The sequence below is a fragment of the Nomascus leucogenys genome, chromosome 16, assembly GCF_006542625.1.
Source record: "Nomascus leucogenys isolate Asia chromosome 16, Asia_NLE_v1, whole genome shotgun sequence".
NCBI lineage: Eukaryota > Metazoa > Chordata > Mammalia > Primates > Hylobatidae > Nomascus > Nomascus leucogenys.
Genome location: NC_044396.1, coordinates 34,108,238 through 34,134,651, shown reverse-complemented (window position 1 = coordinate 34,134,651; position 26,414 = coordinate 34,108,238). Strand labels below are relative to the sequence as shown.

Here is a 26,414-nt window from a genome sequence, read left to right as displayed (position 1 = left end):
AGGAGATATGGTGAGGAATAAATTAGGTTGACTGGTCTTCTGAGTGTTGGTGAGCTTAAAGAGCTTTAAACCTAATATGTGTATATGTGGGGAGGGGGTTCCACAGATATTTGGGCTGTGGGTGGCAGTGAGAGATTCCCACTCGCGTGTAAGTTCCACGAAAGCAGAACTGGCTTATTTGACCGTGTCACCAGAATAAACAGCATGATGCCCAAAGCATGGTAGAGTGGGTGAGGGAATGAATGTGACCGACCCAAAAAGCCAAAGAGGAGAACAACTGCTACGGCGCAGTGACTCTGAGTACTGAAGGCTCAATTATCCAGGCTCATCTCCTTATCTGTCTGTCTTTCCCAGTTGCTAGAGTGTGCCTTCTTTAGAGTGAAGTTGTTTTGTTTGTTTTTTTATGTTCTGAATTTCCAGCACACATCAGAGTGCACTGGGGATACAGTCAAGGAAGCTCTTAATTGGGACGTAAGAAGCAAGCTTCCTCAACTTGGTAACTTTTAAACAAGTCTTGGCAAGGTGAGATGGAACTTGGGTAGTGTCTGCCAGAAATGGACAGTTGGGTTTGATCAGGTCTAAGGCAGTCTCTGTTTTGACCCAGATATTACAAAGTCCCTCCTCACGAAGTTATGCACATGTGATTGTGGAAACAGTGGAATGTATCTGGGATTAGAATGAAATCTGCCAGCTGATGGAAGGAATATAAATACAGAAATGGGAACATGGGGGAAGGATTGTTCCATGGGTCCAAAGTCCTTTGAAGTGAGGGCTTTTTGGACTTGCCATGTTCTTGATTTAAAAATGTCACGGTTCCCCTTGGATTGCAAATATAATATCTGACCAACAGCAACACCATTGTCATGGGTGCCTGCCTCTGTGTCATGTAAAAAAACAGTGAGATTTAACATTTATTTCTTCAGTGGGTGTTGAGTGATAAATCACCCATTCGTCCATTTATTCAATGTATGATTTCTACATTTTTCTGGTGCCTATATTACGGTGGGTCAGGCTATGGGCAGCTCAAAGATAAATTTACAGAGGACTATGCAATTAACAGCCTGTCAGCTCTGTGTACAAAAGTGTTAGGTTCTCTATCCTTCTCGGCCATAGTGGTAAGAGGTAGCCTTTGGAAATTAAAAGGTACAAAACAAACTTTAGGCAATTGCAGTGATAACCCACCTGCAGCAGGATTTAAGTACCAGTCAGTTGGTCTGGACCACGTTTCCAAAGTCACTAGGAGTCCTCAAAACCTCTGCACAATAAGGTAAGTTTTTCATTAAGCTATTTTTATTTTATGGTACAGGGAATTGGTTGAAGCTGTCAAAAAGAATCACTATTAAGCATGCTTTCTGGGGAGAAGAATGCTAGGACAGCTTATCAGAGGGGTCACCCCAGGAAAGGGGAGGGATGTCTGTCACAGCCTGATGGGTGGTGTCTCACCATTGATCTCTGGCAAGTTGTCCTGGAAAGGATGGTCAGAGTTCCAAAGTGCAATATTATATTTCCAATTAAAATGTAAAAATAAACCTTTTTCATAAAACACATTGGCCTCAGCTCTGGAAAGCGACTACAAAGCCCAGTGCTTTGATTGAGAAAAGCTGAAAGCAGACACTGTAATTGATAAAGGAGATAAGTCAATCTGTGTCCTTTAGAGAATAATGAGTTCCATTTTTCATCAAAAAGATCTCCTTGTGCCGAAGAAACATACTTTCAATAAATCTACTTAATGGTTTCCCCTCTAATGATATATAACATTGCTCTTTGGAACCGAGCGTTGCAGCGGGTCCCTGCCAACAACTGCAGGCCACCCATCATCTGCATTGGTAATTCAACCCAAAGAAAACCCAGGCGGTTCCCAGGAAGTGCTGCTGTGCAGGAGGAAATACCTGAAGGCCTTCCTGGGCTCTGTGAGCAGGTAGAGAGGATGGGATTTGAATAAATAAGCTATCACTAAGCTTGAGCTCCTATGCAAATTTCCATTCCCTCGCCCCCACCACCATTGCTGTATTCATGGATATATCGGCTCTAAGGATGACTTATCTAAGGATAAGCTGTGTCAGACAGCTCAAGAGTTAAATCCTTCAGATACTTGCGTCGTGAGAACTGATGAGCTGTGTTTGTTCCCGGAGCTCATTGCTCTCCTATAGACCTGACAGCCTTGGTGTAGTTTGATGTGGGCTGCCGGAGGGAGCCTATGTTTATTGCACTGGGTAAACTGAAGATCCACTTCAATGATCCTGCCTGAAGCAGTCCCTCACCCCATTTGAGCATCTAAACCTCAGGTGGCGAAGGCCTAGCAGAAGGAAGGGCCTGTGCCCTTCAAAGGGAATGATTTAGGGCCCTCTGCGCCCTGGTGTCAGGCAGCAGGACTGTGTTTCCATCCAGTTTACCGTTGTGAGCCCCAACTTTACAAATGTGCTGCTTTTTTTCACAAGGACTCAGCTTTATGTAACATAACCTATTTCCTCCAAGGGCACCCAGCCCTCCCAATACTGACGGACTTCCCCACATGGGAATCATTAAAAACAACCCTAGAGTTATTTCCTTATGTTGCTGTTTGTTTATTCTCCAGTCGCGTGTGAGTCAGCCAGATCATGATTTGTGGTGGTTTTGCTTGTGAAATCTTACATAATTATATTCCTATTGTCATGTTGGGTCGAGCAGTTAGACCATATAGTGTTTTCTCATTGCACAACGTTTGCAAATCAGTAAGGAGAAAGCCTGAACAATGCGATGACGTTGGCCAGGAACCCGGCCCGAGTCACCCAGGAGGCGGCTCTGCAGGTACAGCCTATCCGTTCTCTAATCCCACTGCTGGGCAGGGTGACTAGGCCGGGTGGTGGCCTTTCGGATGGGTTTCACGGAGGTGATATTTAAAAGATGAGAGTGAAAGAACGAAAGAACAACAACAGCGCTTCACACAGAAACCAACCACATTTTTACTGCATTTGCTCCACGCTGGATTCCAACATGCTGGCCCGGAGCGTGGCTGGCTGGAAGCAACTCCAACAGGTTTTTCCCTTCCCCGCCATGTACATTATTTATTTTTGATCCTACTCACTGTCCCAAGTCCAGAGGCAGTTACAAAAAACACTCTTGATGCAAACCGTGAGTGGCTACAACACACGGATGGGGGTGGGCGCGATTCCCACAACAGGGAGTGGAATCTGGGAAAATGATATATAGGGGCAAGACGCCCCCTTACTTGCTAAGAGTATATGGGGCTCAAAACCCACAATTGCTTTGTTTTGTTTCTCAGTTCCTGGAGTATGTTGAAACTACTTGCTCCTAACATTAGTTCGTATTTTTCATCAAATATCTGACCTGATTTAAAACATGTGTGTTTGCATACATCTTTTTGTAGTGCACCTTATAGTTATTCCTACTGATATAGGATGAAGATTATAAATATCTGCATAAAAAGAGAAACCATGTGACTCTATATGAAGACAACCATCACATTCCACAGCACATATTGGTTCATTTTCGAATTGTCAAGCATTATTTGAAATGAGAGAGAGAGAATATAACTGAACACAAGCACCACGACAAAACAATCGTAACAACAGAACCAAACCCGACTTCTCTATTATTAATCATGTTAAAATTTTAGCTTTGTTTCTAACACTTTTCTTTACTTGTTATTTTAAGCTCCAGTAGCAGGATCAGATTTCTGCTGCCTCTGGGCAAATGAGTTATGATCTGATCTCAAGTTCCAAGGGAAATGCTCAAAGTTTTATTTTTCCCCAGTTGAATAAACAGTACCATGTATATTATCTCTCGTGTTAGAATAGTGTTGTCTTCACATAAGACTCAAATAATGGTATTAGTCATTCATTTCCCTGAACACAGACACCCTCATGCGTGCTGACAGGTTTATAAGGATGCGGTGGCAGCCGCGGATTCTGGGAGCTGCTAGACGGCCGAGTTTGATTTCTTGCAGTCCTGAGCGATGGAGCCTGGGGGTGCCTGGTTATTGTCCGCTTTCTCTCTCAGATGCTTGGCTTGTCTGAAAGATTAATACATTAACAAGAGCTGAAGGCCTGGGGTTGCACATCTTCAGACATGTTTATTAGCAGATGGCACAGAGGATTCAAAGGTCACCACAAAAGTGACATTTTAAAGTGAAACAACAATATTTATGTTCAGATAGTCTACTGATGAGATCATGTGGAAATGTTTTTGATTAAATTAGCTTATAAATGGTTGCCAATCTATAGACAACTTAAAATGCCATGTCTGTTTACCAAATGCTTTCTTCTCACGCTCTCACCTTTTAAATATTAACAACCAAATGCTGTTTTTTCTTATTAAAAATTTTTTGGAATGCTCAGTTAACTGTAAGATCAGTGTATCTGGTTTTTACTTCCTGGGTTGACTATTTTTATTTTCTTTTAAACCTAAACATGTTATCTCCTGCATGTGTTCTGAGATCCTACCTGCTATGATTACTGCTTGGAAACAGTTTGAATTCTACTATAGAAATATAATCCCTTTCCTTTTTTTTTTTTTTTAGTATAAATTGAGTCTCTGGAGAGACCCCAAATTCAGTCTCTTTGGTGAGACCTTCTGTTCACATCTCATTAAAACAACGCTATGAGCTGGATTTCAGAAATAATTATGATAGCTGCCATTTTTGCCTTTGTGGCCCTTGGGAGCCACACTTTTGTGGCAACGTGTGCTGGTGTTTCATAGAAAACAATACGAAAAACCAAATGCAGCCAAGGGGAGGGGCGCCTCCTCTCAACTTCTTTTTTTTTTCTCTCCGCTTTGCCCACAACTTAGCAGGAATGTGAGTGAAAACTTTTACCTCTGAAAATGGCTTAGCTAGACAACGCCGTACCGTATGAAGTGAAAAACAATGTTTTGTAAGTTTTACAAGTCTCTACAGTCGGGACAATGCACAAATATTTCCAACAAAGCAATGAAAGGCAAAATCAATGATCAATTAGTAGGTTAAAACTTTCACAGAAATATTACAGGAGATGTATATGGCCATATATACTGGTTTTCATTTCTTTACATTTAATTGTATTATTAATAATTGTGTAAGATGTAGATACTATTGTCTTGACTTTTTAAAACATTATTATCTATGTCTTATCTTTTGTACAGTTACAACTAAAAGTGTAAGAATACTGACAGGGGATTTACTCACTTTTCAAGAGAACCTTTTTCGATATTCATTGCTCCATCGATTGGATCCAGTCCTTGTTCAGAAAATTGTTTCAAGGCACTTAAGGCTGCCTAAAAATGAAAACAAACACAGAGAGAGCCATTCACTGACTTTAGTGTAATGAACAAGTAACTGTGAAAGAAAGCTGAGATAGAAAGACTCTCATTTTCATTAGTCTAAATAAATTTTTTTTGCATTGTTTAACAAAAGTACACTAGAAAGTCTGCATGATCAGGCAGCAGTGTATATACATAACCGGAACTAGAAGGGCTTTAAGTCTCCTGCCTTATCCCTTCTCCACCGTTTTGCAAAATTGCGATGTTTTATCTGCAAACATGGAAACACCTCGTATAAGTTTAAAATACTTCCATGGTGACATTGCATAATTTCTCACGTTACTGAAACTACACATTCTCTTCTCTCAGGTGTGACATCCAAATTTTCCACCTTGAGTATTCTTTCCAAAGTGAGCATAAAGGTATTGTTCAAATTTATAGACACTTAGCCCCAATCAAAGTACAGAGTATCAGAGAGGAATGGACAGTAGGTCCTTGTGCAGACTGAGGGGATGGATGGTAAGACGGGATCCTGAGAGGATGAGGAAAGAGAGAAAGTTTGGGCTGGTCATGCCCTGGGGAGGCAGGCCTGCCGGGCAGAGCCTCCCGAGGTGTTGATAGGCTCAGGGTGCGTGGGAAGCCGCAGGGTGTGAACAGGCTGGTGGAGCCTTGCTGTATAGCTGGGAGGCACCAAAAATGCCATGCTGATAAGATCTACATAACTTGTTGACACTCTTGTGCATGTTCCAAACTGTCATTTCTTTGAGTAAGAATTTGGGTCTTCCTCCCCTCCCCCAAGCCCGACACTGCTGAGCGAGATTGGAAGGGCTCTGTTAGGTCTGAGATGGGTGTGAGCAGGCAGGGCTGTTTTCATCCTGGGGCATCCCGCTGGGTCACACTTGGGGCATCTGTGTCTTCTCAGCTGCCTTTGAAAACGAGCTAGTTCTTGGCGGTTTCCCAAACTTTTATCTGCCAAGAGCTCCTTTAGGGTAGCCGACTAAGTGCATGATTTCCTTTAAATTTCTTTATTCAGAATATATTTTGGAGGTGTGATTCTTTTTTAGTTAATAGTCTCGTGAGGTTTACAGAAAACTTGGGCAGGTAGTACACAGAGTTCCCATATTCTTCCCTCCCCTAAATACAGTTTCCCCAATCATTAACATCTTGCATTGGTATGGTACATTTGTTATAGCTGATGAACAAATATTGATAGCTTATCATTAACTGAAGTCCATGGTTTACATTAGGGTTCACTCTGTGTGGTACATTCTATGGGTTTCAACAAATGCCTAATGGCATGTATCTACCACTAGAGTATCATACAAAATAGTTCCACAGCCCTAAAAATCCTCTGTGCCCCACCTATTCACCTCCCCCCACCTATTCACCTCCCCCCACCCCCACCAGCCCCCTGGCAACCACCAATCTTTTTACCATCGCTACAGTTTTGCCATGTAGTAGTTGGGATCACACAATATGTCACCTATTCAGATTGGCTTTTTCACTTAGCAATGTATATCTGAAGCTCCTCTATGTCCATTTTTTTTTTTTTTTTTGTGACTGAGTCTCGCTCTGTCACCCAGGCTGGAGTGCAGTGGCATGATCTGGGCTCACTGCAACCTCTGCCTCCTGGGTTCAAGTGATTCTACTGCCTCAGCCTCCCGAGTAGCTGGGACTGCAGGCGTGCACCACCACGCCCAGCAAATTTTTGTATTTTTAGTAGAGACAGGGTTTCACCATGTTGGCCAGGCTAGTCTCGAACTCCTGACCTCAGGTGATCCACCCACCTTGGCCTTCCAAACTGCTGGGATTACAGGTGTGAGCCACTGCACCCAGCCCCTCTGTCTTTTTGTGAACTGTATGGCTTTTCATAAATGAGCTTCGTAGCTCCTTTTTATTGCTGAATAATGTCCCATCGCATGGATGTACTACAGTTTGTTTGTCCGTTCACTTATTGAAGGACATCTTGATTGTTTCCAGTTTTGGGCAATTATGAATAAAACTGCTATAAACATCCATGTGTGGGATTTAATGTGTAATATTCATAATACTTTTTTCTTTCTTCTGTCTTGTTTTTCTATTGTTGCTTTTTAATCACAACTCCTATATCCAAGCAAAAGTTGGCATGTGTCCTTTCTTTTTCTTTAGATTACTCCTTCCTTTCAAATCTTTAAACCGGGCTTCCTAGATCAGAGGTGCTAATGTGAGTGCCACATAGATCTGCAGCCCTGGCCAGGGCATCCCAAAGCAAGGAGCGTGTGGTGCTCAAGTCTCAGTTACCATAATAATCTCTTTGGACCTGGAGCGCTGCAGGGAGAAGGTGAGTGATGCCACCCCATGGCTCCTGATCCTGGCCCATGCTCATGCCGGACAACAGCCAGGTGGGTTCTGGTGGGACGTAGGCGCTAACTCCAGTGGGGTGGGAACCGTGTGGCCATCTCCCTGGGTACTGTTATAGGTCGAATTGTGCTCTTCCCCCAAATTCATATGTTGAAGTCCTAAACCCCAGTATCTCAGAATGTGGCATTATAGAATGCGGCCTTATTTAAAAATAGGGTTAGTACAGATGTAATTAGTTAAGATGAGGTCATACTGGAGTAGGGTAGGTCCCTGACCCAATATAACTGGTATCCTTATAAAAAGAGGAAACTGGAACGCAGACCCACACAGGGAGAACGCCACGTGAAGATGATGGCAGGGGCTGGAGTGATGCCGCAGCAGCCAAAGAACACCAAAGATTGCCAGCAAAGCACTCAAAGTGAGGAGAGGGGCCTGGAACAGATTCTCCCTCACAGCCTTCAGAAGGAACCAGCCCTGCCAGCACCTTGATCTTGAACTTCTAGCCTCCAGAACTGTGAGACAATACACTTCTGTTGATGAAGCCACTCAGTTGGCAGTACTTTACTACAGCAGCTCCAGCAAACTGTACAGGGACCTCATAGTTTCTCTTTAAGGATAGCAAAATCTCTCTCTCTCTCTCTCTCTCTCTCTCCCTATATTATTTTTTGTTATAAAAATAGTTTTTTGTTACAGAAAAGTCAGAATATATAGACTAGCAAAAAGAATGTAGAAAATATCCACAATCCTGCTCACCATTCACAACTTGGCGCATGTCTTTCCATATCACTTGCTTTTTTTTTCTCTTTTTTTTTGAGATGGAGTCTTACTCTGTCACCCAGGCTGGAGTGCAGTGATGTGATCTTGACTCACTGCAACCTCCACTTCCTGGGTTCAAGCAATTCTTGTACCTCAGCTTCCTGAGTAGTTGGGATTACAGGCATGAGCCATCACACCCAGCTAATGTTTGTACTTTTAGTAGAGACAGGGTTGCACCATGTTGGCCAGGCTGGTCTTGAACTCCTAGCCTCAAGTGATCCGCCCGCCTCAGCCTCCCAAAGTATTGGGATTACAGGCATGAGCCTCTGCCCCCAGCCTCCATATCACTTTCTATCCTCTCCCCATGTCTACAAACTTTAGCCTGGATCATATCTTAACACTGTAGGTAACCTGCTTTTTTTTTCATTGATAAATAATAATTGTACACATTCATAGGGTAGGTAACAATGTTGCAATACACATAATGCATAGTGATCAGATCAAGGTAATTAGTACATCCATCATCTCAAACATTTATCATTTCTTTTTGTTGGGTTCGTACAATATTCTCCTTCTAGCTGTTTGAAACTATATAACATATTACTGTTAACTATAGTCTTTCTACAGTGGTATAGAGCACTAGAACTTATTCCTCATATCTAGCTGTAATTTTGTATCCTTTAATAAATGTCTCCCTATCGCTCTCTTCCCCTACCCTTCCCAACCTCTAATACCCTCTGTTCTACTTCTTACTTCTATAAGATCAACCTTTTTAGCTTCCCCACATGAGCAAGAACAAGTGTTTAACTTTCTGTGCCCTGCTCATTCCATTTAACATTCGCCCAGTTTTATCCACATGACCATAAATGACAGGATTTCATTCTTTTTTATGGCCGAGTAGTATTCCATTGCATACATATACCATGGTTTTTTGTCCGTTCATCTGTTGTGTGCTCTTTTCATTGAATGTGTGCAGTATCAACAGAAACATTTCGGTAGCATAATTTCTCATGACTGCACAGTATCCTATTGACTTATATGCCCTTGTAGGTTTAGCCAGTCCTACCGTTGGACATTTAGACCAGTTCAAATTTTTTAAGCTGTGACCAACACTGCACCAAACTTCCTATTAGTTCAATCTTTATGCATCATCTCAATACTTTCCTTATGATAAATTCCTAAAATTGCATTTCTGAGCCAAAGATGATGCCCATTTTTAAATTTTTTTTTTTTTTTTTTTTTTTTGAGACAGAGTTTTGCTCTTGTTGCCCAGGCTGGAGTGCAATGGCACGATCTCAGCCCACTGCAACCTCCACCTCCTGGGTTCAAGCGATTCTCCTGCCTCAGCCTCCCGAGTAGCTGCGATTACAGGCATGCGCCACCATGCCAGATTACTTTTGTGTTTTTAGTAGCGACGGGGTTTCTCCATGTTGGTCAGGCTGGTCTCGAACTCCCAACCTCAGGTGATCCGCCTGCCTCAGCCTCCCAAAGTGCTAGGATTACATGCATAAGCCACTGTGCCCAGCCTTAAAGATGTTAATATGAGCTCTCCATCCACCCTTGGAGAGGTTGTGCGGGCAGCAGCAGTGGGAGGAGGGTGTTACTCTAGGTGCTTCTGTAATTACCTCTCAGAACCATTTTGTGGGTCAGAGAAGCAAACCAGTTTTGTCATCTTTTGGCCCCACCTTATTTTAATGTGTTCATCCTGGTTGTTGACCTTCTTCACTAGACTTGGCTTTGTCTGAAGTTTTGCTGTTTTCAAAAATTAAACTCACCCTCAAAAGACTGAGGTTTGGACAGTTCTCCCCACCCTCCCTGCAAGAAAGGAATTCACAGAGGAATTTGACTCTCATGGAGCTTTGATTCAGTGACTCTGAGGTCCTTTTAAGTCCTGAAGTGCTGAGGCAGCTATGCTGAGGGCAGTGCACGTGCCCACAGCCTGTGTCCATCAACCGGGGCCCACTGTCCCACCTCACACATGCGCGTGGGGCGCTAAAGGCCAGGCTCACTCACTTGGAGGCTCCAAGGACCAATCCACGCCAGACCTTTTTCCAGATATTCCCATTTTCACGGAATGGGCTCATGAACTTCGAGTTCTTTGTATATTCAACAGTTTGAAGAAATGACCAGCTATTTTTTCTTCTGATCCATTAAAATGTGAATTATTGGCATAAATTCTGAAATTTATGAATTTCTTCCAAAGTGGACAATTACATTTGAAATTTTATTATTTTTTGTAATATAATGATAAATTATTTAACATTTTCTGTGATGAGAACACCTGAAATATACTCTCAGAGCAATATCGAAATGTACAGTACTCAACTGTTAGCTATATTCACCACATTGTGCAGTAGCTGTCCAAAAAAATCAAACTTATCCTTTTTATCTGAGACTTTGTACCCTTTGACTATCATCTTCCCATTCCACCTACCCCCAGGCTCTGTACCCACCACTGTACTCTCTGCTTCTGTGAGTTCAATTGTTTTATATCCCACATGTAAATGAGAACATGTGGGATTTGTCTATGTTTGGCATATTTCACTTAGCATAATGTTCTCCAATTCTATCCATGTTGTTGCAAATGACAGAATTTCTTCCTTTTTAAAAGCTGAACATATTCCATTGTGTCTATATACCACATTTTCTTTTTCCATTCATCCATTAATGGACATTTAGGTTGATTCCACATCTTTGCTATTGTGAATGCTGTTGCAATAAACATGAGGGTGCAGATATCTCTTGACACACAAATTTCAAACTTTTTAGGTAAATACCCAGATGTGACAGTGCTGGATCCCAAAAGCACCATCACAGAGGGCTACTGAGAGCCAGGAAATGGAACTTTGCAATGTGATACCGCTGAATGGGGTTCCTGAGAGCTCTGGGGCTTCTCGGTCCTGTTTTATTCCCAGCAAGGGCAAAACAAGAACTAAAAGCGATTTTTTAAAAATCTTTTAAAAAATCGTTTTTAGGCTACTTGTAGCTTGTTTTCACTAGGTACATCGGGAATACTTGGTTCTTAGTGTGGCCTGAACACCAGAACCAAATGACCTGCTTCACCCAGTCCAGGACCCATGGCACCTGCTCTCTTCCATCTAAAGAGAACTGCATATATGAGACAAGGGCCAGGTCTCAGGGAGCAGCTTCAGTGTTTTAGCTCTTGCAAAATCTCCTGGATGATTTTATCAACATGCCAGGCAGGTCCCCCGTGCACTGTCAAAACGATCCTCATCCCTCCAAGAATGTCCTAGAGTCTGGAATGGCGGCGTGCTCTCTCACTTGATGCCATGAATGGATTTTCAGAATTCTTGCATGGCTGCTCTCCTCCACAGGTATGCTTAAAGGCTTCCAAGGGGCAGTCCCTTATCTACCTGATCAGATAACTCAACCCACATTTCACTGATAACCCTGAATACAATAGCTTATAAGTATGAGAGGGATTTCTTTTCAATTTATAAGAGGCAGTGGTGACCAATTTATCTTAACCTATGTAAACAGTAATAGCTACCATTCGATGAGCATCACTCCGCCATTGTCATGGGACTTGCCCTTTACCTGCCATGACCTGAGTTGTTATCACAGTCTTGTGAGATAGTTCCTACCCATAAGGAAACAGAGGCTCAGAGAATTCAGTAACCTACTTAAGGTCACACAGCTAATAAATGGCAGAGCAGAGATTTGAGACCAATCTATATTCTTGCTCAGGTCTCTTTTTTTTTTTTTTTTTTTTTTGAGACAGAGTCTCACTCTGTTGCTCAGGCTGGAGTGCAGTGGCGTGATCATGGCTCGCTGCAGCCTAGACCTCCCAAGCTCAAGCGATTCTCCCACCTCAGCCTCTCAAGTAGCTGGGACTACAGGCAGGCACCACCATACCTGGCTAAATGTTTTTTTTTTTTTATTTCTAGTAGAGACAAAGTCCTGCTATGTCACCAGGCTGGTCTCAAACTCCCAAGCTCAAGCAACCCTCCCTCCTTGGCCTTTCAAAATGCTGGGATCATAGGCGTGGGTCATGTCTCTTTATTTCCTCCAAATTTAAAACCGCTCACATTCAACATACCTGATTTCAGTAGAGTTTCTTTTAATATTAATATTTCAAAATCACTCATTACCTCTTCCATACTCATTCTATTGTTTCTCACAAATAATTACTTGAGGTAAGCACATAAAATTATCTCCAATTTCTAGAAAGGGGTTGATTGTTTTGTGGGGAGCACACAGTTTCCTGTCGGCAGTCCGCTCCCAGCCCTGGGTTGACTTCCGAGGCTTCGCTCAGCACTTCTGTAACACTTGCAATTTTGGCTAAAACTAAATTACTAGAGTAATTATTTTGTCACTTGGGTTTTGTTACCCAGTGGCCACAGGCAAGACTACTGGATTCTCCATTTCTTCACATTCTGAGTATCTTGTTCCCTTCTCCATTTCTCTGAAAATTCTTTTTCATTTCTTACTTTCCTGTGGTTTCTGGCAGGAGGGAGAAGCCCCAGGGTTTTGCTGGGCTTGTGGCATGTAGGATGCTGCAGTGAGAAGAGGCACTGGGATTGCAACGGTGAAGCGAACAAAAATCAAGGGTGAAGGGTTTAACTGTGATGTACAGATAGCAACAAGCTCAACATGTTCAGGAAAACAGAGTGGGCAGGGCCTGCCGACCAGGTACCCCTCTCACAGGTACGGACAGAACCCTCAGAGAGGCTGCCTCCCTGCTCACCATGAGCTCAAGGAATCAGGGCTCTCCTCCCACACTTCATCACCCCCTATTTTCCCAGAAACAACACTTTACAGATTAAAGAATGCTGTGGAAAGAGATGAGTTTGCTTCTCTTTCTGCAGGAAAATGAGTGCTTCTCTTTCTACATGCCAATACCTGTAAGAGCCACACTACCTTTAGCAACACCCAAGTATATACTGAAGCTGGCAAGCAGAAGGAGCTTTTGCTATCAGATCGATGATTTCAAAGAACATATAATGCAGTGGCTTTGTGAACAAACACTAAAATTTAACAGTCCACAAAAATGTTTTACTACATACCTCCACCTGTTCAGAAGATGGTAAAATCAACAATATCCTCATGTTTAAACTACTCTAACAGAATAAATTGTTAACTTGCTAGAGGCCAGTTGCTTTAAAAATTCAAAACATTATAAATAGGCTACATAATATTAAAAGACACTTTGGAATGAGAGAAAAATCAAATAACCTTCATTTTGGAAGACAAACTTGAAGCCTGATTAAGAAGCAAGCTCTGAACTTTATATTTACTGAGAAGGTAAATTGATAACAAGGTGTTTAAATCCTACCATCTGCAGTTGACTTTTGACATGGACAATTTGCTGTGTAGTAAGTGTAAACTAATCTTGGGCAGTTGTGGGAAGAAGGCAAATCTGGGTTCCTTAATGAGGAACATCCTGAATGATGCTTAAATCCAAGCTGTGTAACTTCCCACACGCCGCAGATTAGAGAATTTCAAAGATACACTAACATAAGTATCCAGAACGCTCCATAAGTCTTTGGCCATAAACAAACGGACAACTAAATGGTTTCATTTCCAAGGTCAGAAGATGTTTTCCTAGCAAATCAAAACAAACACATTTAGCATCTACTTGTATGTTACCACAGCCTACTAACTGGAATCTTAAACTTAGCTTTATGACAATTAATATGTTCCAGGATTTTAAAAAAAGAAATAAAAGGTCCATCTAAAGCAATAAATGTAGCTTCGTTTGAAGGAGAAAAATTAAAGAAGCATTTTAGAGAAGTGGATGACATTTCCTTTCCTTATTCCTGTCTTTTGAGGTCAACACATATTCATTTGCATGTGACTGTGTGTGCGTGTCTGTGTGTGTGTGTGTGTGTCTGTCCCTTAGAGGAAAGCATCTGCATAGATACAAGAAATATTTTTGTCCCCCAAAGATTTTACAACTGTTTTGTGAGTAAAGCCCCACAGGTTTTAGAACAGATGTCGCTACCATTTCATGTATCGCTTGTTTTGTACGTAGTTATAGCAATGCAGAAATATGATGCCAATAAGATACTTTTCATGCCTATTTGTTGGCCTTGGTTTGCACGCACACACCTGTGTGTGTGTGTGCTCACAGAATGGAGGTGAGTCCAGTCATATCTGTAATTTCTAACTTTCCTCTTGTCAATTAGCAATTTGCAAATAGTGTTGAAACCAGCCCTGCTTCATTTTTTTTTTTTTTTTTTTTTTGAGACGGAGTCTCGCTCTGTCGCCCAGGCTGGAGTGCAGTGGCGCAATCTCAGCTCACTGCAAGCTCCGCCTCCCGGGTTCACGCCATTCTCCTGCCTCAGCCTCTCCGAGTAGCTGGGACTACAGGCGCCCACCACCACGCCCAGCTAATTTTTTGTATTTTTAGTAGAGACGGGGTTTCACCGTGGTCTCGATCTCCTGACCTCGTGATCCGCCCGCCTCGGCCTCCCAAAGTGCTGGGATTACAAGCGTGAGCCACCGCGCCTGGCCCAGCCCTGCTTCTTTCTTCAGGATTAAACAGCTTGTAACGACAATGTAGCAGCATTCGGCCATTCTCTGAGAGATAATGGCAGTCTTCATTAGCAAAATGTTGGTATTAACTTATCCCCTTGTGACATGTAGTTCTTTGTGGAGTCTTTGAGCATTGATGCCCAATGGATCTTTTTATTTTCTCTTTTTCCATTTCAGTCTTTCCCCACTGACGTCATATTCTGGTTCCCAGAAATAGACAAGTAGTTCCCATTAAAGTCGATGGTAACCAAACATGTCTAAATGTGGCCTTCATTTTCTAAGTGTTCAAAGTTTGGTTTGTTTTGCCTTTTCTCCCTGAAAAGCTTGTTCATGTTGAACTCCTCCTGGGAGCTGATCTAACTGCTAGATTCACCTCAAAATGCACACAGTAGTCATATATGCAGTCAATTAAGTCCGTCTCCATTCACAAGGAAATGAGAGGTTTCAAATGTAAATGTCTTCATCTTCAGTTGAGTATTCTCCTAACTTCTCATCCCAGCAATCTCTGATACTGAATCTATATTAAATCATAAAAATAACTGAAAAACCAGAAGGTTCTTCAATAAGCTTGAAAGTTTATTGCCCAAAGTATGTCAATATTAATATTTCTAAGTTATCCTTTTCTTTCTTTGAAAGGTGTGTAATTAAATACCATGTCTCATTTTATATAAAATAAGAGAAACCAAAAAGACATTTGTATATTTCTAGACTTAAAACTTTACGATAGGCTCTTCAGTCTATTACATTTCAGATGAATCAATGATATGACTTTTTTTTTAAATAAAAAAAGGATTATATTGAGCTTGAGTTAACCCACTTGCTGCCCTGTTTTCTAATAGTTTCATTATAGCCTGCACTTTTTATTCATGCTTCCACAATCCTATCAGTTCAGGTAATTTCCATAAAATTGGTACTTTCTAAAACGGCTTACCCTCGGAACAAAGGAGCGTCTGCCTGCTAAGGTGGTGGTTACTCATAAAAAAAATAGAGGGGTAGGTGGTCAGAGAGACACGCAGATTTTAGACAGTTGCCTAAGATGAAGAACAGGTGTTTTCATTCTAGAATTTGGGGAATTCGTTTAAAATCGAGCACTTAAATCACAGACCTAGCCACCGCCTTTATTTCTGCAGTCAGGCTCTTAGAAGGATGATGGTGTAGCTGCTAGCCTTGACAACAATGCAGAGTGGAACTGACAGCAGGAGTAACTGCACAGAATGTGTTCTGTGCTTAGAACAAATGTTGAGTGCAGAGTCCTCGCTACTAGGCCTTCCTCTAACCAGGCTGTTTTCCTAATATTATTCCTTTTCAAATTGCTGGGTTTTGTCATTTATTTATTTATTTATTTTGTTTTGTTTTGTTTTTTTTGAGAAGGAGTCTTGCTCTGTTGCCAGGCTGGAGAGCAGTGGTGCAATCTCGGCTCACTGGAACCTCCACCTCCCAGGTTCAAGCAATTCTCCTGCCTTAGCCTCCCAAGTAGCTGGGACTACAGGCACCCGCCACCACACCCAGCTAATTTTTTTGTATTTTTAGTAGAAATGGGGTTTCACCATGTTGGCCAGGATGGTCTCGATCTCCTGACCTGGTGATCCGCCCACCTCGGCCTCCCAAAGTGCTGGGATTAAAGGTGTGAGCCATTGCGCCCGGCCTTTTTTTTTTTTTTTTGACAGAGTCTGGCTCTGTTGCCCAGGCTGGAGTGCAGTGGCATGATATCAGCTCACTGCAATCTATGCTTCCCGGGTTCAAGCAATTCTTGTGCCTCAGCCTCCCGAGTAGCTGGGATTACAGGCGTGCATCACTATGCCTGGGTAATTTTTGTGTTTTTAGTAGAGACATGGTTTCGCCACGTTGGCCAGGCTGATCTCGAACTCCTGGGCTCTCAAGCGATCCATCCGCCCCAGCCGCCCAAAGTGTTGGGATTACAGGCGTGAGCCACTGTGCCTGGCCTATTTAATTATTTTTGATTCAACTTTGTGTTGAATTTGTCATGGGGCTTACTGAAACAGAGGTGTGGAAACATCCACCTGCTGCTGAGGCACGTGTCCACATGGCAGGCTTCATTCTGTGTGGCAGGCAGAATCGTAGCCCCCCAGATGCCCAGGTCCTAATCCTCAGAGCCTGTGAACACATTACTTCCCGTGGCAAAAGGGACTCTGCGCATGAGATGAAGGTATGAATGGTGACGTGGGAAGGTTAGCCTTGGGTTCTCCCGGGGTCCGCTGCAATGACACAAGTGCTTAAAATCAGAGGACATTTCCTGGCTGTGGTCAGACAGAAAGATGTGGCTAGGGAGAAAGGGTCCAAGAAAGGCAATGTTGCAGGTTGCTGGTTTTGAAGAGGGAGGAAGGGGGCTTTCAGCTTCTAGAGGCCGCTCACATTCCTTGACTCAACACAAGGAATGTGAGCGGCCTCTAGACGCTGAAAAAGGGAAGGAGGTGGATTCTCCCCTAGAGCCTCCAAAAAGGCAGTGCTGACTCCTGATTTTAGCCCAGTGAGACACCTGTCTGACTTCTGGCCTACAGAATTCCAAGATCACACATTTGTGTTGTTTTAAGCTACTAGGTCTGTGGCAATTTGTTAAGGTAGCAAGAGAAAACGAATACACTCTCCCTGTCACCTGAACAAGGAAGGGAGAGGGCTTGGCATGTGGAGTCTGTTAGACCTGGATTAAAACTCCAGCTCTACTGCAGACCAGCTGTGTGTCCTTATGCAAATCATTTTATCTCTCTGAGCCTCCTTTTCATCATTTGTAAGCTGAAGACTACATGAATGCACCGGATTATCTGAGAGGTGAATGCCTTGACCATAGTGGTGTTTAATAAATGAGGGCTTTCGTTACACGTCTTTCTTTTGCTCTCTCGAGTCCAAATCCAGTCATGAAATTCTTTACACTCCCTTTCTCACTCCATATTAGTTTAAGTTCAATTTCCTTTGTATTTTTCTTCATTACTTCAGCCCATTGCTCTCTCACTTGTCTTCCTAAGAGAACCCTATCATTAAGCCTATCATTAACTCTCTCAATCAAAAGCCATTAATAACTCCCGCCCCTAGAATCACATTCCATATCTTTGGCCCAGCATTCAAGGCCCCCATTGGCTGGCCCCATTCTACCTCACAACCTCATTGAGTGCCAGTCCATTTCCCAGAGTGTGAACCCCAACCCAGGAGATCAGTCCCTAGCCTCAGGAACACCTGGCAGATGTCAGCGTTATCCACACGCTCCCTGGACAGCTGGTATGGAGATGCCCCCCGGACCTTCTGCCCTGCTGAGGTTGGTCTGCCCACTGTCTCCACACCTTTGCCCCTGCAGTCTTTTCTGCTTCTCCAGGTGGATGTCCCTAATTTCCCACCTGCCTCCCTCTGGCTTCCTAACAGTGCTTGCCATCTGCCTCTCTAAACTATGAGTCGCCTTTGATATGTTTGCGTCTTGTCTCCCAGGTAGCTGGTGAACCCTCGGCTGGTGGGGGCCCTTCCCTCTTTGAAATCTCCACAGTGTGTCTACAGAACATCCTCGAAAAACATTCCTCAGCTGATGACCCGTCCACTTCCATCTGAAGTTCCCCCAGGAAGACAGGTGCTCGCAGACAGGGGTCTTATTCTGTTCTCTCTGTTCTCAGAGCCAGCATCTTGCCCTGGTTGGCTTTCCTCTCAGCAGGTAGCACTCCATATTTCTCTCTGCCTCTAACACACCCCTCAACCCCACCCTTGGGCTCTGCAGCCAAAATGCAAAGGGATAAAAAGTCCTAGGAAGCAGGACTGGGTTGTATCTATCTTGCCCAAGAGAAATGTTCCTGCCCCATAATTTACCTCCAAGGAATATGGATAATAGTTACTGTCTTTTTGAGATGTCAGTCATTTGAGATCTCAATCATCTGTCGTCTTTGAGGTCTGAAACAAGTGTTTTGCCCTCTTCAGGCCAGTCTGGGGTCTGCAAAGGAGATGCCTGGGAAACCTTATCTGGGAGGACTCCACAATTAGGGTTTTGCCTAAGATCTTGGTGGTGGCACATCCTGAACCAGAGGGACCTGAGGGAAGCACCTCTCGCCCGAGAGGGGCCTGGGTCTGTAGGGCAATCATGGCTGAGTTCTGCCTCCACCCCTCACCCCTCACTGCTTGGAAGGTCCGTTTGAGATTTCTTGGTCCTTTGATGTTCAACTCCAACAAAAATGTGAAGCATTCCTGCTGAACATGGGCACAGACAGCTCTACTTAGGAATTTCATTTTGGTTTGAATAAGCAATTGAGAAAACCTTACATTACGGTTATTTCATCATTTTTACTGCACTTAGCGTATTCCTGGATTGCATGTGGGAAGGCTGGGGAGAGGGGGTGATGGTCAAACAAGACAACCTTTGAAGTTCTGTTTAATTCTGAATATTGGTTTTATTGAAATAGAGGCCCCAGCATAAAAGATGGTAAAGGCAGGTTCTCTCAGTGGGTGAGGGATGCAGTGAGCCTGACGTTTTTCTTGGGACATTTGGTGGCCATCCTAGTGGTGGGAGGACAGCAAAGACGGAGCTAGAACAGACCTTTGCTCCATCCCAAATTTGTCTCCTTAACCTCTTCTTACACCTGATTTTACACGTATATTTATCTATTTATATTTTTCAACTTTTAAAAATAAAAGTTATAAACCTTGCAAAAGTACAAAGGATAATAATACACTGAAGCTCCCTCATCCATCACCCAGAAGAATTATCAGTATTTTGCCAATCTTTTATTTATTTATTTATTTATTTATTTATCTATTTTGAGACAGAGTCTTACTCTGTCACCCAGGCTGGAGTGCAGTGGCGCGATCTCGGCTCACTGCAACCTCCGCCTCCTGGGTTCAAGCAATTCTCCTGCCTCTGCCTCCCAAGTAACTGAGATTACAGGCATGCACCACCACACCCAGCTGATTTTTGTATTTTCAGTAGAGACGGGTTTTCACCACATTGGCCAGGCTGGTCTCAAACTCCTGACCTCAGGTGATCTGCCCGCCTCGACCTCCCAAAGTGCTGGGATTACAGGTGTGAGCCACTGTGCCTGGTCTATTTTGCCAATCTTGTTTCAGGTGTCTCACTCTATGTTTTTCCTGTAATATTCCAAATCAAATATCAGGTAAAGATACATGCCATTAACACACCTAACAATATGAACTCTAAATCCTTTATATCATCTAAATTCCTATGTGAACATTTCCTTGATAGTCTCAACAATGTCCTTTAAAGTCAGTTTTTGAATCTACATCCTGACAGTTCACACACTGTATTTGATTGATTGATCCTTTAAGATCTAGGAGTTCTGTCGTGGGCAGGATAAGGGCCCCCAAAGATGCCCATGTCCTAATCCATGTCACCTGTAATATGTTACTTTACCTGGCAAGGTGACTTTGCAGATAGCATCAGGTTAAGGACCTGGAGATGGGACAAGTAGCCAGGATTATACAGGTGGGCCCAATCTAATCACACAAGTGCTTAAAATTAAAGAACCTTTCCCAGCTGAGGACAGAGATGGAGACATGATGATCCGAGAAGGGTGTGAGGGATGGGTCATTACTGGCTCCGTACTTGGAGGAAGGAGCCATGAACCCAGGAATGCAGTGGCCACTAGAAGCTGGAAAGGCGAGGAAATGGCTTCTCCCCTAGAGCCTTCAGAAAGGAACTCAGCCCTGGGGACACCTCAATAGCTCCAGTGAGTCCATGGGAGACTTCTGACCTATAGAACTGCAAGATCACACATTGCTGTTGGTTTAAACCACCACATTTGTGGCAATTTGTCACCACAGCCATGGAAAAATGAATATACATCTTTTTAAGGGGGACTGAAAGTCACACTGAGGTGTAAGGTTGGTGTTGGGCCCAGGGAAAGGTGGGGGTCCATCTGAGATGCCTGGGGAGGGGAGGCTGGGCCTGAGAGGAGTGGCCCAGGTGCCAGGGGGCCCTCGATTGCCTCTGCCGACTCCTCACGGGCCGTCAGGCAAGAAGAGAAGAGCTCGCCCTCCTGCTGCAGCGGCCTCTTCGCAGCAGGATCAGGCCACCTCCCACCTACACCCTTCAGCAGCCTCCCCTGCCCTTGGAAGGCAATCACGCACCACGCCCCCTTCACTCCACCGCTCTGTGCTGGGCTCCTTTCTGTCCCTCTGCTGGGACAAGCTCCTTCCTGCCTCAGGGATTCCCGCTGGCTGGTCCCTCCGGCCATCCCTTCTCCACTGGCTGCTCATCAGCTCCAGGTCTCAGCTCCAGGGAGGCCTCCCCTGACCACTCTGTCTAGTGTGCCCCCCAACAAATCACAGGACTGTGTTTATTTCCCTCATAGCACTTGTCTCAGTCTGTCATTATTTCTGAAGGAAGGGCCTGGCCTGTCTGACTCACTACGAGGGAATGGCCATGCATTCAACAAACACTCATGGAGAACCAGGCACCACGCTGGGCGCTAACAGACAGTCATCACCTTTCCATGGCATGCATCCCAGCAGGGAGACAGGCGGGACAGCGATGGCAGTGGAACCAGATGGCTGTGAGGAAAGGACATACAGCAATGACACCAAGAGGTGGTGCTCAAGTCGCCCTGGAGGAAATGGAGGTGTCCCAGAGAGGCAGCATTTGGGGTGAGCCACAGGGAGCTGGGGCGCGAAGCCACTCAGATTGGTTGCAGCCATCGGGACGAGTGGGAATCGAGGGCACCACGAGTGTCCCAGGTGGTTTCAAAGCTGTGGTGTAGTAAAGGGCAATGCCTTATTCTGGGGAAGGCTGGGCCAAGCCCAAGGAATGGAAGCTGCAGGCAAATGGATTCGGGCTCAAAACAGGAAGGAATCTTGTGTCCAGCGAGGGCACGCTAGATGCCAAGACTGGGTGACGCCCACTGCCTTGGGCCAAACGTCAGATGGGAGGCAGGTGGCTGTGTAGGCCTCTCATCTTTCAGGCTCCCTGATACTCAGAGTTAGGCCCGCTAACAGCGACAAGGCCACACAGGTAAACAGCACCAGCAAATTTGCAGTGTGAGAAGGGCTATCGGAGAGGTGGCATTTAGAACTACCTAATGTGTGGGGAGCTTGGTTTGCTGGTAAAAGCTGTCTTCCTTCCCGCTATTAGGAGGGCACATTTGGACCTCAGCTTCACCACTGGTCATGTGAGAAAGCCTCTATACCTGGTTCCTCAATATCTCCGTTTAGAAGACTGCATCAGCAAAACCATCCTACCATGGGAATTAACTGATGGATGTGTCTGGACTTCCCGAGGGGTTCTCCATGGACAGTATCGTGCTGGTAAATATTTAACAACTGACTCTTGGTGGGGGAAAATCCCTAAGTGTAGCATCTGTTAACCCCTCCACCCTGGCTGATTCGCAGCTGGGAAGACGTGTGCACAGCTGGCACCGTGAGCTGGCAGGAGCTGCTCCAGCACCCCATTGCATGCAAAAGTCAAGCATTATCTCCAGCTCCCTGAATCCTGTGTGAAGGCAGGACAGCAAGCTGGTTAAGAGGCTGAGATTTGACTGGGCATGGTGGCTCATGCCTGTAATCCCAGCACTTTGGGAGGCCGAGGCGGGCAGATCACTTGAAGTGAGGAGTTCAAGACCAGCCTGGCCAACATGGTGAAACCCCGTCTCTACTGAAAAATACAAAAATTTGCCTCACATTGGGGTGCACGCCTGTAATCCCAGCTACTCAAGAGCTTGAGGCAGGAGAATTGCTTGAACCCGGGAGGTGGAGGCTGCAGTGACAGGGGTGGGAGAGGCTGAGATTTGCAGCTGAACAAACTTGGGCTCAATGAGCAGCTCCAACTCTTACCAGTCATATGACCTTGAGCAAGTACAAATCTCAATTAGTAAATAGGAAAGCATCTTCTGCTGATGAAGCATTCATTCTGTTCTAAGGACTTGCCATCTCCTAACTCACTTAATCTTCACAGTAACCACAACAAGTTGGTTTGACTCTCATTCGCAGTTAAAGACAAGGAGACGGAGACCTAGAGGAAGTCATTTGTACAAGGCCATATGGCTTGCTCCTGATAGATTTGGAATTTGGACTCAGGCAGCCTGGTTCTGGAGCTGAATTCTGAACTACCTATATCGTCGCACCTCAGTCCAGTGAGAGAATGTGTCACCTGAGTGCTCAAGATACAGCAAGAGCCCGACCAAGTCCCGGAGCCTCTTAAGAGCGAAGCTCAGGGTGCAGGACCTGAGAGGGTGTTAATCAGCTGCTTTCATTTTTTTCTTAATATGGGAAGACTAGATTTTGCTTGGCTTCTGGAAACCGCTGCCATCTTGCTTTTCCTCCTACTTCAGCTCTTAGTCTCCTGTGCAGTTGGCTTTTCCTTCTTCCTGACTTTTCAAGCCCATCCTTGTACCTCTTTTCTCCATCAAAATTCTCTCCCTAGATGATTTCACTGAGGCCGATGGCTTAAATCCCTTAGAAATACTGATAGCTCCAAATCCCTATCTTTAGCCTGGCCTCTTGCCCTAGAATTCACACGTCAAACTGCCTAGTGGATTTCTCCACTTAGATGTCTAATAAGCGTTTCAAACCTGTCCAGAACGAAACTTGATTACCATCCCCAAACCACTCTTCCCTGAGGAAATGGTGTCCCCATTCCACCAGTTGCTCAGGCAAAAACCCTAGCAATCAGCCTCACTTGCTTCCATTCTCTCTCATCTCCCACATCAAACCCATTAGCAAGTTCTGTTGGTTCTTTTTTGAAATGTACTCGGAGGCTACTTCTTACCACCTGCTTTGCTATGGTTCTAGCCCAAGCCACTGTCAGTCTCTACCAGAGACACAATCTGTATCTTCCTAACTCGCACCCCTGTGTCCATCCCTGCTCACCCAAAGCCAACCCTTTGCATATATCTAGAGTGATTTTTTTGAAATGTAAATAAGAACTGGTCACCACCCTATTCAAATCCTCCAGGGGCTTCTTATTTCTCTTAGAACAAAACCCAGACTCCTGACTACAGCCCCAAAGCCCTACATGATCATGCCCCATTTACAGCTCCAGGCTCATTACCTATCACGTGCTCCCAGCCCCCGGATCTCCAGCACTTCAGCCTCTTGACACTTCTTAGAACTCCCTGAATTCTCTCCTGTCTCAAGGACTTTCCTGTGCTTTTCCTTAGACTGGAGACACCCCTCCCAGTTCACATGGCTCACTCGCTTCATCTAGGTCTCTTCTCCAGTGTCCCCTCCTTGTGACCCCTGGATCTAAAGGAGTTGAACCACCCCACTCCTACCCTTATATTCTCATAGCTCCTCACACTGCCTCACTTTTAGCAAGATTTCATTAAAATTTTATTGCTGCCTAAAATTCTATTATATATTTAACCATTTACTTGTTTAGCATCTGTGTCTCCCATTAGCAAGTAAGTTCTGGCCAGGTGTGGTGGCTCACACCTGTAATCCCAGCACTTTGGGAGGCCGAGGCAGGTGGAACACCTGAGGTCAGGAGTTCAAGACCAGCCTGGTCAACGTGCTGAAACCCTGTCTCTACTAAAAATACAAAAATTTGCTGGGTGTGGTGGCATGCACCTGTAATCTCAGCTACTCGGGAGGCTGAGGCAGGAGAATTGCTTGAACCTGGGAGGTGGAGGCTGCAGTGAGCCAAGATCATGCCACTACACTCCAGCCTGAACAACAGAGGGAGACGCTGTCTCAAAAAAAAAAAAAAGAAAGAAAGAAAGTAAGTTCCATGAAGGCAGAAATTTTCTGCTTTATTCATTGCTGAATACTCAACACCTAGAATTGTAGACCCTCCATAGACACTTATTGGCTGAATGACTGAAAGAATGAATGAGTGGTTAGAAACAGTACCCATGTGGAAGAATATATAGCCATCTCTTACATACAGTTTCATTAATTCCCAGAAGTTTTCTATGGCAATTAGGGAGCAGATTATTTCGCCTGTTTATTGAAACCCAGAACTAACGATTCACTTGATGTTTAAAGACTAATCCGTCTGGAGTAAGTAGCTGCTGAACGTTGGCCTTTCAAATGAAATAAGTTAAGTATTATGTGTCTCCAATGTATTTTAAACTTGTTTTATGTCAATTATGTTATGACAACTTTGGAAGAAACTTTATTAGGACAAACTTTAATATTTTTTTCTAGAAAGTATTGTTTTTAAACTAACACAAATGCAAAGTCACTGTAAAGTTCAACAAGTGAAGGATATCTTATTTTAGTTACAACTGAAAGGAAAGCACATCACTAATAATACCAAACTTGGTTTGGCAATTTTTAGAAACCCCATTTAGGCTGGGCGCAGTGGCTCACGCCTGTAATCCCACCACTGTGGGAGGCCGAGGTGGGTGGATCATGAGGTCAGGAGATCGAGATCATCCTGGCTAACATGGTGAAACCCCGTCTCTACTAAAAATACAAAAAATTAGCTGGGCGTGGTGGCAGGCGCCTGTAGTCTCAGCTACTCGGGAGGCTGAGGCAGGAGAATGGTGTGAACTTGGGAGGTGGAGCTTGCAGTGAGCAGAGATCGCACCACTGCGCTCCAGCCTGGGTGACAGCATGAGACTCCGTCTCAAAAAAAAAAAAAAAAAAATTAAATTAAAAAGTAATGTTTAAAGTCTATACTTAAATAACCATTTCAAAGAAAAAGCTGGTAGCCTGATTTCTGCAAAACATCCTCATTAAGACAATGTAACCATACAAAGAGATTTACTCTGTGTTTGAATAATACGGTCACAAGTGGTCTCCCTTACCTACCTCCACCCTTAAATGAGAAGAAATTTAGTATACTCATGGGGATATGAGTTAGGCCTGCCAAATACTTTTGGAAAAAATTCTGCTAAATAGTTTCTAGAAACTGCTAGTACTCTTAAGAGGGTCGACACATTCTAATATATCCAAACACAGTTTTTTCTAATTGCTTGGCTGCAAATGAACTTGTAAGGTTAAAAGTATAAGAATTTATTCCATGATCAGTGATGGAATCCTAATCCATCTTAAGCTGCGTGCATGACAACTGGCATTTCCTAATATGTATTACGAGGCAGAGAATTTTTTGAAATTTTTGCCTGAGGGTACATTCCCTTTCAAAAGCAGAAGATTTTCTTCTTTTGCTTTCTCAAGATATCATGCTAAACTTCATTCTTGATGGTTCATCTATTAAGGAAGCAAGATAGAAGGGAGAATCCATGATAGATTTATAAATTTGGGGCAAAATGTAACACAAAGCATTCCAATACACAACTTCAAATCAAAACCTCAACTTGGGCAACGGACGTTATATCAACCAACAGCATTCTTTAGAAATGCCTGACATTCAATTGGATAGAATTATATATTGAAATAGATTGTAGGCATATTGCGAATGTTTTTCCTCTAGCATCTGGTAGTATCAAAGCCCAGGAGGAAAAAAAGGGTGACTGTGCCAGAATTAAAAAGCTGCCTCTTTGGATAAATATGTGGAAAGGATATGAATTAATTTATCAAAAGGCTAGAAGAATTTGCTGAAAGTCAGAGGGGGAAGCAGTTTCTAAAAGCAATAAGCTATTTGGAATTTGGCAGCATGCAACTTAGTGCTTTGTATAGCTAGTATTATTAGCCAAATAAGGGTAAAATGACACTTCAAAGGAGGAAAATGAATGAATGAATAC

The 26,414-nt window shown here is 43.9% G+C and overlaps 1 protein-coding gene across 12 annotated transcripts in view; it reads right to left on the bottom strand.

Annotated features, from left to right (window-relative positions):
- Positions 1 to 2,918: 2,918 nt before the first annotated feature.
- STAU2 (staufen double-stranded RNA binding protein 2) overlaps positions 2,919 to 26,414 on the bottom strand; it is a 341,584-nt gene continuing 318,088 nt past the window's right edge. For 10 of the 12 annotated variants that reach the window (XM_030795237.1, XM_030795231.1, XM_030795239.1 and 7 more), the window contains 2 exons: positions 5,162 to 5,250; positions 2,919 to 4,012 (listed from right to left, as the gene is read on the bottom strand). In XM_030795237.1, the coding sequence (XP_030651097.1) occupies positions 3,919 to 4,012; positions 5,162 to 5,250 (183 nt within the window). In that variant the 3' untranslated portion in view covers positions 2,919 to 3,918. The remainder of the gene's footprint in view (positions 4,013 to 5,161; positions 5,251 to 26,414) is intronic. The other 2 variants (XM_030795243.1, XM_030795240.1) reach the window with 2 other exon arrangements.